Below are 12,990 nucleotides of genomic sequence, written 5' to 3'. Positions count from 1 at the left end.
CACTGGACTTCAGGCATTTTGGCATTTCCTTCTCCCCAGTCTTCCTCCAGACTCTGGCACCTTGATTTCCGAATGACATGCAAAATTTGCTTTCATCCGAAAACAGTACTTTGGACCACTGAGCAACAGTCCAGTGCTGCTTCTCTGTAGCCCAGGTCAGGCGCTTCTGCCGCTGTTTCTGGTTCAAAAGTGGCTTGACCTGGGGAATGCAGCACCTGTAGCCCATTTCCTGCACACGCCTGTGCACGGTGGCTCTGGATGTTTCTACTCCAGACTCAGTCCACTGCTTCCGCAGGTCCCCCAAGGTCTGGAATCGGCCCTTCTCCACAATCTTCCTCAGGGTCCGGTCACCTCTTCTCGTTGTGCAGCGTTTTCTGCCACACTTTTTCCTTCCCACAGACTTCCCACTGAGGTGCCTTGATACAGCACTCTGGGAACAGCCTATTCGTTCAGAAATTTCTTTCTGTGTCTTACCCTCTTGCTTGAGGGTGTCAATGATGGCCTTCTGGACAGCAGTCAGGTCGGCAGTCTTACCCATGAATGCAGTTTTGAGTAATGAACCAGGCTGGGAGTTTTTAAAAGCCTCAGGAATCTTTTGCAGGTGTTTAGAGTTAATTCGTTGATTCAGATGATTAGGTTAATAGCTCGTTTAGAGAACCTTTTCATGATATGCTAATTTTTTGAGATTGGGTTTTCATGAGCTGTATGCCAAAATCATCAGTATTAAAACAATAAAAGACCTGAAATATTTCAGTTGGTGTGCAATGAATCTAAAATATATGAAAGTTTAATTTTTATCATTACATTATGGAAAATAATGAACTTTATCACAATATGCGAATTTTTTGAGAAGGACCTGTAGAACAATCCATGCTGCTCGCGTAGCCAAATCCACTCATTCATTTATTTTTTGTCCTTGATTTTACGCTGCACATCAGAGCACAAACTTTGATCACTTGCTACTTGTTGACGTGCATTTTTGGACGTGGTATCATTAAACCTCTCGTCACTTTTCATGTTTGTTTTCGTGACAAAACGTAGTTTGGGAGACCAGAGAATCTCGCCTACGATTCCAGTTGGTGATAGATGGTGTAGTGTGTGAAACCCCCTGTCGCCGATCAGTCGTGTAGTGTGAAATATACACTGACTTGAAAGACTCCCGATTACAAGAGATCCAGGTGTGTAGTGTAAACTGTACAGCGACCTGACGACTTGGAAAGTCGTGTAGTGTGAACTTGGCATAATAGTTTATGTCTCTGCAAACTGCATGTCAACCAACCACCCTCACTAATTAAAAACATTGGTAACACTAGTTATATGTTCATTCTGCTGGTAGTGTAGCTGCTGCACATTTACCAGTTATTAATTGTAAACTGTTTGACATGTATTCAATCTGGTGTCTGTTCCTACCCTCACAAGAAACCCAAAATAGGCAAACTGTGTTTTTATAAATTGCCTCCAGGTCTAAGTGAGTGAATTGGGAAAGTGTGTGATGCCCTGTGATGAAACACTGAGATTAAGTGGATAGTCATGGGTAAAATCCTCTTATTCTCTTCAGACTTCACTACACCTTTGACAAAAAATAGGCAAATGCAAAATTACTTGTAAATGTCCTAACAAATTATCGTATAGTCGTCAGAAATTGAGCAAGAACCAATAAAACTCATCCCTGAGATCTGTGCTGCAATTGGCTTGTTGCTTATTTCTGCAGTGAACTGTTGAGGAGGGTGTGGGTGGTTGGGGGATTTTGGAAACAGGGAAGATCAGCTCTATTCATGAGACAAATTCATGAGACAACTGAAGTTTCATATAAAACTCCTAACACATCTGGGTTTAAAAATGTCCTAAATAGCTTCTGGCTTTTTCTTTTCCTCAAAAGATTAGTGCAGTCTTGGATTTGGCTCATTTTTTCTTTTTGCTGGGAAGAGGGCTGGTTAGATCTGATGCTTACATAAAGTAATGCCACACCATGTACAGAGAAAAAAGTCACTATGGCTCTGAGATGGCTGCTGCTTCTGTTTAACATTAGCAGTGCAATTTGCCATCATGTCTGGAACCACAAAAGCAATTCTGCTTCAAACCTGATGTGATTTAAAGCAGCCATGATCTAAACATGAAATATGCATGATGCTGAATTATACATCGATCAGCCATAACATTAAAACCACCTCCTTGTTTCTACACTCACTGTCCATTTTATCAGCTCCACTTACCATATAGGAGCACTTTATAGTTCTACAATTACTGACTGTAGTCCGTCTGTTTCTCTGCATGCTTTGTTAGCCCCCTTTCATGCTGTTCTTCAATGGTCAGGACCACTACAGAGTAGGTATTATTTGGGTGGTGGATCATTCTCAGCACTGCAGTGACAATGACATGGTGATGGTGTGTTAGTGTGTGTTGTGCTGGTATGAGTGGATCAGACACAGCAGTGCTGCTGGGGTTTTTAACTCCTCACTGTCACTGCTGGACTGAGAATAGTCCACCAATCAAAAAAAATATTCACCCGTGGGCAGCGTCCTGTGACCACTGATGAAGGTCTAGAAGATGACCAACTTAAACAGCAGCAATAGATGAGCGATCGTCTCTGACTTTACATCTACAAGGTGGACCAACTAGGTAGGAGCGTCTAATAGAGTGGACAGTGAGTGGACACGGTATTTGTCTTATCCACTCATACCAGCACCATGTCAGTGTCACTGCAGTGCTGAGAATGATCCACCACCCAAATAATACCTGCTCTGTGGTGGTCCTGGGAGAGTCCTGATCATTGAAGAACAGCATGAAAGGGGGCCAACAAAGCATGCAGAGAAACAGATGGACTACAGTCAGTAATTGTAGAACTACAAAGTGCTTCTATATGGTAAGTGGAGCTGATCAAATGGACAGTGAGTGTAGAAACAAGGAGGTGGGTTTAATGTTATGGCTGATGGGTGTATGCTACAGGCTTCTATTCCTCACTCACTATGTTAGCCGTACAGGTCCAAAGTGAAACTAAAGAACAGAGAGACTATTATGATTGGTTATTGACTTATTATTTTAACTGAGAAGCTTCAAATCCTTTTCATTTGTGCTTTTATTTTGGGGTGAAAGCATAAAATATCATGATGCCTTTTAACCAAAGTACATTTACATAACTAAAGTAAAACATTTAGCAAGTTCTACCTGTAACAGTTTAGTTTCAGTAAGTCAATATTTGCAAATGAGATTCTAGCAGAAATAATGAGGAATTGAAACGTTTAGTTGTACACTTAAAGAGCCCATCACCCCATACATAACAGGTCATTATACACTCACTGAGCTTGACCTACAAAGCATTTGCATGCATAAAACCATTAAGTGCAATCACTATATATCTATATCTATATATATATATATTTATATTTATATATATATATATATACTGTATATAATCTTAGATAAATAACTACAAAATAGCAAGTAGACATTTCTTTGCAAAACTGTATCTGTGCTATCAAAGCAGAGTGTTACTTTTGGTGCTGGTAACTAAAGCCCTGTTGAGGATTTAACCCCCTTTGACAAAAATCATTCATTAATTGTCTGTTTTATTCTGGTCAGGCTTGTGGTGGGTCTGATTCATTGGGTGAAACACTTCAGACAGGTCATCAGTCCATCGCGGGGTACACACACTTTTCTAATAGCTCCAACTGGCAACCGGAGCACCCAAAGGCAACCCACGTTGACACGGGGATAACATGCAGACTCCAAACAGACAGGACCCTGGCCTTTCTTGCTGTGAGGCAACACCACTACTCATTTTATACTATCAGTGAATCCCAGTCGAAATCGTCCTGGATCTCTTCGCTGTTGCTGTGCAGGTGCTTCAACGGGGGTCGACTTCGAGGCGTCAGCGGTTGTGTTTGAATAGCTACAGAGAACAGAAGAAAAACACGAGAACTTGAATCACACAGAGTTCTTATCATCAGAACACTGTGAGAAGCTAAACGTAAACTAAACTGCTGGCACTGCAAACAGGATTGGACAGTATACTACACAAAGCATTGCCAAAAGTATGTAGACACCATTATAATGATTAAGTTTTTAGCCCCACCCAGTGCTACAAGATGTATAAAATCAATTACATAAACTGCTTCTAGATGCTTCCAGTGTGATGGAAGTTAGAGGATGGGCTTTCCTGTTTCAGCATGACTGCTTTGGTGTATAGGACACAGTTTGTTTATTAGGATTTTAACGTCATGTTTTACTCTTTTGGTTACATTCATTTACATTTTACATTTACATTTTCAGCATTTAGCAGACGCTTTTATCCAAAGCGACTTACACAATCAGCAGAACACGATGAGCAATTGAGGGTTAAGGGCCTTGCTCAGGGACCCAACAGTGGCAACTCTCATCACACAAGATTAATCAGTTCACAAGGTTATATCAAACACAGTCATGGACAATTTAGTATCTCCAATTCACCTCACTTGCATGTCTTTGGACTGTGGGAGGAAACCCATGCGGACACAGGGAGAACAAGCGCACACCACACAGAAAGGACTCGGACTGCCCCACCTGGGGATCGAACCAACTTCCAACTTCTGCTTGATCTCACAAAGCTCTTTTCCAGAAAAGTTTGAAGGGAAAAGTGGTGGGAGGTGCACTGGAGAGGCAACACCAAGACAACCACCAAAAAGGGAATGATTTGCAACTTGTAGCCACAGACAATTACTCTCCTTTTCCTTCCTGACTGTTTCTCCTCTAGCATGAGACGGTACCTGCAGCCTGTTCAGGTAGCACAGTTACTCCAGCTCCTCCAGGATGGCACATCCATAAATGCCATCACAAAAAGGTTTGCTGTGTCTCCCAGCACAGTCTCAAGAGCATGGAGGAGATACCAGGACACAAATAGAGCACAACATTCACGTCACAGCAGCCCGTAAACACATTCCACAAGTCTTTTTTTACTGATTGGTCTCAGCACTTCTTCAATATGTCTTTGTTTTCAATAATCTACCAGATGTGAAACCAAGCAAAAGCTGATTTCTGTCAGATAAATAAATTATTACAAGTTATTAACAAATGATCATGTAGATTATTTTTGAGAAGCATTCTGAAAATCCAGTGCTGTATAATCTTTTATTTTTTGTTATTTACTGTCAATAAAATGTTAATCTTGTTCTAGTTCACTGATGACCTTCACACTGAGACACTAAACTGCAAAAATACATGGACACACCCTTTAAACAAATAGAACAAGCTGTTTCAAATCAAGCTTATTGCTAACATACCAGGTCAACATACCAAAGTCAAGCATACAGACCACAGACAAGCCGTGACAGTAAAATGAATGGGTCACAATAAATAGCTTATAGGTTTTTAATGTGGCACTGCCATAAAATACCAACGTCAAGTTCAATTTCTTCTTGGTTAAAGCTGCCCTGGTCAACCGTAAGTTCAAAACCTTATTTATAAATAACATGAGCAAAACTGTTTTTTTCTAACTTTTTGGTGTATGATCAGCCATAACATTAAAACCACCTCCTTGTTTCTACACTCACTGTCCATTTTATCAGCTCCACTTACCATATAGAAGCACTTTGTAGTTCTACAATTACTGACTGTAGTCCATCTGTTTCTCTGCATGCTTTGTTAGCCTGCTTTCATTCTGTTCTTCAATGGTCAGGACCCCCCACAGAACCACCACAAAGCAGGTATTATTTAGGTGGTGGATCATTCTCAGCACTGCAGTGAAACTGACATGGTGGTGGTGTGTTAGTGTGTGTTGTGCTGGTATGAGTGGATCAGACATAGCAGCGCTGCTGGAGTTTTTAAACACCTCACTGTCACTGCTGGACTGAGAATAGTCCACCAACCAAAAATATATCCAGCCAACAGCGCCCCGTGGGCAGCGTCCTGTGACCACTGATGAAGGTCTAGAAGATGACCAACTCAAACAGCAGCAATAGATGAGCGATCGTCTCTGACTTTACATCTACAGGGTGAACCAACTAGGTAGGAGTGTCTAATAGAGTGGACAGTGAGTGGACACAGCATTTAAAAACTCCAGCAGCGCTGTGTCTGATCCACTCATACCAGCACAACACACACTAACACACCACCACCATGTCAGTGTCACTGCAGTGCTGAGAATGATCCACCACCTAAATAATACCTGCTCTGTAGTGGTCCTGTGGGGGTACTGACCATTGAAGAACAGGCTGAAAGCAGGCTAAATAAAATGTAGAGAAGCAGATAGACTACAGTCAGTAATTGTAGAACTACAAAGTGCTTCTATATGGTAAGTGGAGCTGATAAAATGGACAGTGAGTGTAGAAACAAGGAGGTGGTTTTAATATTATGGCTGATCGGTGTATAAACCCATGGTTTTGAAATAGAATTTAAAACAAGCACAAATGGATGTAAGTTCTGAGTTTCACATAGTGCAGTGTGTCAGAGGGTGTAAGCATAGTGCAAAATGAAAGGAAACAGGAAATCAGAAGATCAGATATAAATTTTGGTTTACCATTGGAAGGCAGAGCCTGGCTAACAGCTGGATGTGTTTCAGGGTTCCTCTGCTGATTCTGGCTTTGGTTCTGAGGAGTCAGAGTTTTCCTGTGGGTCTGAACAGGTAATCCACCACTACACGGGTGCAGCTGGGAGGGGAAGCTCAGCGGGGACGGATGAGTTAAACTAGCTAGAGTCGGGCCAGTGGCTTGTTGCATGTTGGTAGGAGGTGAAGCTAATTGGCTCATTGAAGCAGGGCCGCCGTTTGATGAGCCAATAAGACCCTTATGTGTGAAGAAGCGGTTGAGTGAATCACAAAGCGAGGTGAAGAGTGCAGGATCCAGCGCCCAGTCACAGAGTTCTGCCTGACGCATGCTTTCTATCAGGTCTGAAAAAGTAAGCATAGGAATAAATATGTGTGAATTGCCATAATTTTTAGAATAATTACTTAAAGATATAAATTCTGATGTCTAAGTCTTAATAGTTGACAAACACACTGTACTGATGTAATGATGCTGTATGTACGGGACACATTAATAATTTACATCAAACATCTTATTACAATTAATTCACAACTGTGCCAAATCATATATGTGGATGAATGTTCCTCTGTGGCGAACCCTAACTCAAACACCATTAAAAAAAACAAGAATCATGTTGGGACATGTTGTAGGCAATAAACAATTCTTTTGAATTATTATCTGACAAATGTACAGAGAAAAGACTTCCAGTGTTTCCACTGATCAACCTGACCAACTGTATTTTGTAAATTTGAAAAGAAATTGATGCATGCGACACCCAGAAAAACTGGGACAGATACCAGTTTACACCTAATCATGATACCCTCACCTGTTACGAATTCACCTGAAATTTTTTAAAACAGTGTAACTTGTAAATTCTAAGCTTTCACTCTTATTTTGCCCGTCTCAATTTCCAAGTGTGGTCCAGGCATCAAATTAAAGTTTGTTTATATTTACAAACACAGTCAAGCTGGTAAACAGTAATATAAAGTTCAGGATTAATCACAAAATGTCCCAACTTCTCCAGAAATGGGATTTGTAGAAGTAGACTAAGACACAGAGCACTTGACACTTTTCTCCTGTGTACACAACATGAGAATCAGTGTAGCCTAGTGCAGCGGCCCCCAACCACCGGGCCGTGGACCGGTACCGGTCCGTGGGTCATTTATTATCGGGCCGCACAGAAAGAATAAATAATTAGAGATCGCTACAAGAGCAATTACATTTCCAAAACTCTTCAGGTGTTATTGCCTCCAATCACCACTAGGTGGGAACAGCGTCTCATTGCATCAAAAAAAGCTTAGGAGTCACACTGATTTTCCATTTTATAATTCTTCTATTTTAAATCCTCCCGCCCTCGCTGGTCCATGAAATTATATCTTATATGAAACCGGTCTGTGCTGCAAAAAAGGTTGGGGACCGCTGGGCTAGTGTATGGTTTATCCTCACACAGTCATTTAGATTGGCTGATTTTGGAAGTAATACACAGACCAGGCATATGAGCACTGACAGGTGAAGTGAATAACACTGATTATCTCTTCATCATCATGGCACCTGTTAGTGGGTGGGATACATTAGACAGCAAGTGAACATTTTATCCTCAAAGTTGATGTTAGAAGCAGGAAAAATGGACAAGCGTGAGGATTTGAGTGAGTTTGACAAGGACTAAATTGTGATGGCTAGACGACTGGGTCAGAGCATCTCCAAAACTGCAGCTCTTGTGGGGTGTTCCTGGTGTGCAGTGATCAGTATCTATCAAAAGGGGTCCAAGGAAGGAACAGTGGTAAACCGGCGACAGGGTCATGGCTCATTGATGTACATGGGGAGCGAAGGCTGGCCCGTGTGGTCCGATCCAACAGACGAGCTACTGTAGCTCAAATTGCTGAAGAAGTTAATGCTGGTTCTGATAGAAAGGTGTCAGAATACACAGAGCATCACAGTTGCAGGGCTGTTTTGGCAGCAAAAGGGGGACCAACACAATATTAGGAAGGTGGTTATAATGTTATTCCTAATCGGTGTATTACAACTTTCTTTCAAAACCTTAAAGTTTCAGACACCAGTTCTGTGCAAGCACAAACATGGTCTATTAGGAAATAATTCATGTTAAATGCACCAAAACATGTACACATAATAAACAAATCACGAGGCTCTAGTTCTATTAAGGTTGATTCACATCAAGATCTGTATAGTTTGTTATAAGCGTGGTCATCTATTATTATTATGGCTCAGATAAAGATCAGACCACATTTTCAAGGAATTCATGCAGAAATCCAGGTATTGTGATTCTGAATGGTTCTTGCTAGGTTATATAATTACAGTACAAAACAATCAGTAAACTGACCAGGGTGATTGGTGAGATCTATGTTAGCCCAGTCCAAACTGGAAGCAATCCTAAAGCTCTCTCTTAAAGACTCGGCATTACTGAACCAATCTGCCGGAACAACTGCAAGACAAACAGTGTAAATGAAAGTCAACTGAATCAGACGGTGTTTACTCAGTACAGTGAAACAATAAATAAACGATCTGATCTACTTACCGTTGTTATGTAGCAATCTTTCAGCCTCACAGTTAGTCTGTGGGTTTTGGGTAGAAGTGAAACTAGGGTTGATATTCAGTGTTGGGTTGGTGCAAGCATTAGCGCTAGGAAGTGAGTGCATATTTGGGTTAGCGTTGGAGCAGGGGTGGGGGGACAGAGGTGGGAGGGTTGGTGTGTGCAATGGTGTAAAATCGCCGGTTAATCCAAGTACACTGGGAACATCCGCTAAAAGAGAGAGATACAGCCAACAATTACTGTCACTTATATATATATATTTCTTTATGCATTTTCTCCCCTTTGTTCTCACGACTTTTAGCGCGTCCAATTGTCCGATTGCTTCATGCTTCCTCTCCACTAATGCCGGCCCCGGCTCCGATTGAGGAGAACAAAGCTAACCCACGCCCCTTCCGACACATGGACAGCAGCCGTATGCATCTTGTCACCTACACCAGACGAGATCAGCTGCGGACCAGCCCTGTGTACAGAGAGACACACCCTGATCCGCACTCTCTCCCCGTCTCTGTGCAGGCGCCATCAATCAGCCAGCAGTGGTCGTAGTTACATCAGTCATGAAAGAGTCCCTATCCAGCTCAATATCCCACCCCTATATGAATAACAGGCCAATCGTTGTTCATGTGGCTGCTCAGCCCAGCCGGCAGGCAAAGCCGAGACTCGATACGATGTATCCGAGATCCCAGCTCTGATGTGCTAGCGTGTGTTTTTACCGCTGCACCACCTGAGCGGCCTCCAATAATTAACCTTTAATAACAAAAAGCATTTTTTATTTAAAGATGTGATTAACCAGACCGGCAGACTCAAAAGGAACGCAGAGCGACCCATGAAGTTTTTACATTTTACTCACACTGTGAGGTGACTTTCTCTTTCATTGAGCGGCAGAGAGACTGAAATGAGTTGTACAGGTCCGGCAGGTTAAGATCAGTGAAGGAGAAACGAAGTGGTGGGTCGACAGAGGGCAGAGAGGCAGGAGCAGCTGTGGTTATAGGAGGAGGTGGACGCTGTGTGGAGAAACATGACTATTAAGAGAGATTGTGGTTGTTGATTTCAGTTTATCACACATAAATTCTTTCAGTTAATTACATTTTAGTGTTTGACCGGTATGACTGAAGTTGTATACATGTACTGTATATATTGTTTACTTTTCATACATTTTTTTAAGAACTCTATTTGAACTCTTGGTGCACCTTGAACAGAACAGCCAATGATTTATGATACTTAGTTGATAAATCAAAGTTTGAACAAGTTTCACTCTTCAATCCTACTTGGTCCAGTATGCATTCAGTAATCAAGGCTAAGATGAAAGTTGAGTAGTTAAGGCTACACCTGAGTGATCAAGGCCTGAATAATGGAACAAAGAACTTAGGTAATGCAGGATGCCAGATTTGGTAAGGGAGAGTAGGTTTGGTTGTAGGGATAGTCTTCAACCAAATTTGGTAATACATAGTAGGTGTTGCTATGCTGAATTGTAACCAATCATATGCTGTATCTCTTGTCCTTGATTACATGAATCTTTTTGAGACACTATTTCCCTTTATTAAAAAAAAACATAGTAAACTGAATTAAACACTGATTTGAATAGTAAATAATAAAAGAACACTGACTGTTTTGTACCTTGCAGGGAGGTGGGGACAGATTGGTTTTGATGTCTGGTGGAAGTGAAAGCGGCTCCGCTTGACTGAAACACATTTGGTTTTCTGTGGACAGAGTTCTTTCTGGTATCTGCTGGATCAGTCAAGAAAACACATTAAAATCTTTTGACATGACCAGTGTTTGTTTACTTCACATAATGAGTAAAATCTGAAAATTATACCATCTCCTCCTCTTCCTCTGCCGAATACGGTCTTTTAGCACATTTAGGTGGAGGAGACGGGTCAGGTGCTCCATCCATGGTCCAATAAGAACCCTGGAAACAGACCAGGACATTGATTATTGTGTAATATGTGATAATGTGATAAAGTCTGTAATGAATTCAGTCTAAATAAACAGACAATTTAATGGAAGATCTCTCAAGTGGCTTCACAATAATAACTTTACACAGTTACCAGCAAAATCAGTTTGATACTAAATAAATCACAGTAGTAGCAACAGCAAAATGTTATTTAATAGATAAATATGTGTACACTTGACAGAAAACCTTATTAAACGCTTTATTTAATAATTTTTTCCCATTCTTCACCCTAATTCAGTCAAGGCCGACTGGAGCTTATCCCTCTGTCTTTTCTCTTCCGCCATCCCCACCTCCGATTGAGCAGGGCCAAGCCTGTTATGTGCCCTCTCTGACACACGTGCAGCTAATCGCTTCTTTTCACCTATCACATGCGAAAAGACATGCACTGCCATCCGTGATCAGCCACTCCCCCTCGTCCAGACGCCTCGACCGCTTAGCAGAGGCTACACTCGCACCACTGACGACAAACCTTGTTTCAGCCCTTGTCCCTCTCCCTACAGATACACAGCCAATCAGTCCAGACTAAAATATGGACAAAAGTATTGGGACACCTTCACATTACACCTACAGGGGCTTTAATGACATTCATTTATTTATTGTTTGTTTTACCACTGCTTTATCTTGGTCAGAGTCACAGTGGGTGTTTTAGTGAAAGGCAGAAAACACTTCAGAAAAGTCACAAGTCCATCACAGGGCAGATACACACACTCATGCACTCACACTTGGGGCAATTTTAGTAGCTCCGATTAGACTGACTGCATGTCTTCGGACTTGTGGGGAAATACCAAAGTATCCAGAGAAAACTCAAACAAAACTTCACACAAAATGGACCCTGACCACCCGACCAGAGAGTCCAACTCAAGACAGGCTAAATCAGAGCAACATGTCACTAATGTTTAGTATTATTATACTAAATCATATCACCTTTCCAGGGTCACTCTGCGGTCTTGGAACCTTCCGGAAGCATTTATTTAGGGACAGATTATGTCGAATTGAATTCTGTATGAAAGAAACAAAACAACAAGCCATGAACTAAGCTGATGTGTGACCATTAAGACCACATATATGTATGTTAAGTGAAGTGTACAATCTTTCTGCATTACCTTCCAGCCTCCTCCAGCTCTGCTATAGTAAGGAAACGTAGTACTGATCCACGTGTAGATGTCATTCAGGCTCAGCTTTCTTTCCGGCACAGAGCTTATTGCCATTGCAATCAGCGTGGCATAGCTGTGCGGTGGCTTCCCTTTGGAATTTGGAGGAGGGGAGGATGAAGGGATGGATGGAGGTGTATCTCGCTCTTTTGCTCGTTCTCTCTTTCTCTCTCCTCTCTCTTTCCCTGAGCGGAGAGTGCTCATTCCCAGTTGTGGAAGCCAGTCGATGCTGGTCAAACTAGAGTCCAGCTCTGACGTCATGGTTGAAGAAGTGGCTGATATGCATGGAGAGTTCAAAATAATGTACGACTTTTTTAAACCCAGCAATGCAATTAATCAAAGCAATTTACTGACATTACATTTGCCCAAACAAGGAGGCAAATCTGGCTGTTGAAGATACTTCTCTAAGTTTACAGCTTCATAAGGATCTCAGGAACGTTTCAGTCATCAGATTGTGTTTTACATTCTTTCCAGTTAGACTCATGTAATTAGGAAAAAAAAAACACTTACCTCCCTATTGTCAACAGGCCCCGAGCTTCACACTGTGTTAATTTTTAATGCCGTCATTTGCACAGGGCCTGAGAGCTTGCCGAGTATTTGTTTTCCCTTCTCTTTTCTTTCTCTCTTCCTCTTTCAGTTTATCGCTTCTCCATTTCCTGTCCAAATAGCCCTCTAAGGCTTTGAATGGTTTACGCTTTCTATATGTTTGTTTAAACCCAAAGGAGGGGAAGAAAAAGTCTTCAGAAAAAGTTCTTCCTTTTTCTCTCTCCCTCTTTCTCCTCCCTTTCCGAGGTGAACACCACACACACACACACACACACACACACACACACACACACACACACA

General features: G+C 41.7%; 1 protein-coding gene across 2 annotated transcripts; it reads right to left on the bottom strand.

Moving 5' to 3' along the window:
* Window positions 1-3,064: 3,064 nt before the first annotated feature.
* Window positions 3,065-12,931, bottom strand: foxj2 (forkhead box J2). 2 transcript variants are annotated; one of them, XM_062991761.1, is made up of 10 exons: window positions 12,655-12,931; window positions 12,097-12,419; window positions 11,918-11,992; window positions 10,856-10,948; window positions 10,657-10,767; window positions 9,890-10,043; window positions 9,028-9,252; window positions 8,833-8,934; window positions 6,491-6,859; window positions 3,065-3,889 (listed from the first exon to the last, which is right to left on the bottom strand). In XM_062991761.1, exons 2-10 carry the CDS (start codon window positions 12,403-12,405, stop codon window positions 3,780-3,782), a joined length of 1,548 nt encoding a protein of 515 aa, XP_062847831.1. In that variant the 5' UTR covers window positions 12,406-12,419; window positions 12,655-12,931; the 3' UTR covers window positions 3,065-3,779. The 2 variants fall into 2 exon arrangements, with proteins under 2 accessions (XP_062847831.1, XP_062847832.1); XM_062991762.1 differs by having other exon boundaries at window positions 10,657-10,764.
* Window positions 12,932-12,990: the final 59 nt, after the last annotated feature.

Source organism: Trichomycterus rosablanca, chromosome 3 (genome assembly GCF_030014385.1).
Source record: "Trichomycterus rosablanca isolate fTriRos1 chromosome 3, fTriRos1.hap1, whole genome shotgun sequence".
NCBI classification, from domain to species: Eukaryota; Metazoa; Chordata; class Actinopteri; order Siluriformes; family Trichomycteridae; genus Trichomycterus; species Trichomycterus rosablanca.
Note: the sequence above shows the minus strand (reverse complement) of the source record. Positions and strands in the feature narration are given on the sequence as shown.

Bases quoted from the DNA above. Each gene is read 5' to 3' on its own strand.
- foxj2 (XM_062991761.1), bottom strand. From the start codon at position 12,405: ATGACGTCAGAGCTGGACTCTAGTTTGACCAGCATCGACTGGCTTCCA. The intron at 11,993-12,096 runs GTAATGCAGAAA...TCTTTCATACAG, and splicing joins GAGCTGGAGGAGGCTGGAAG to AATTCAATTCGACATAATCT. The intron at 6,860-8,832 runs GTCAGTTTACTG...TTACTTTTTCAG, and splicing joins AGATCTCACCAATCACCCTG to ACCTGATAGAAAGCATGCGT.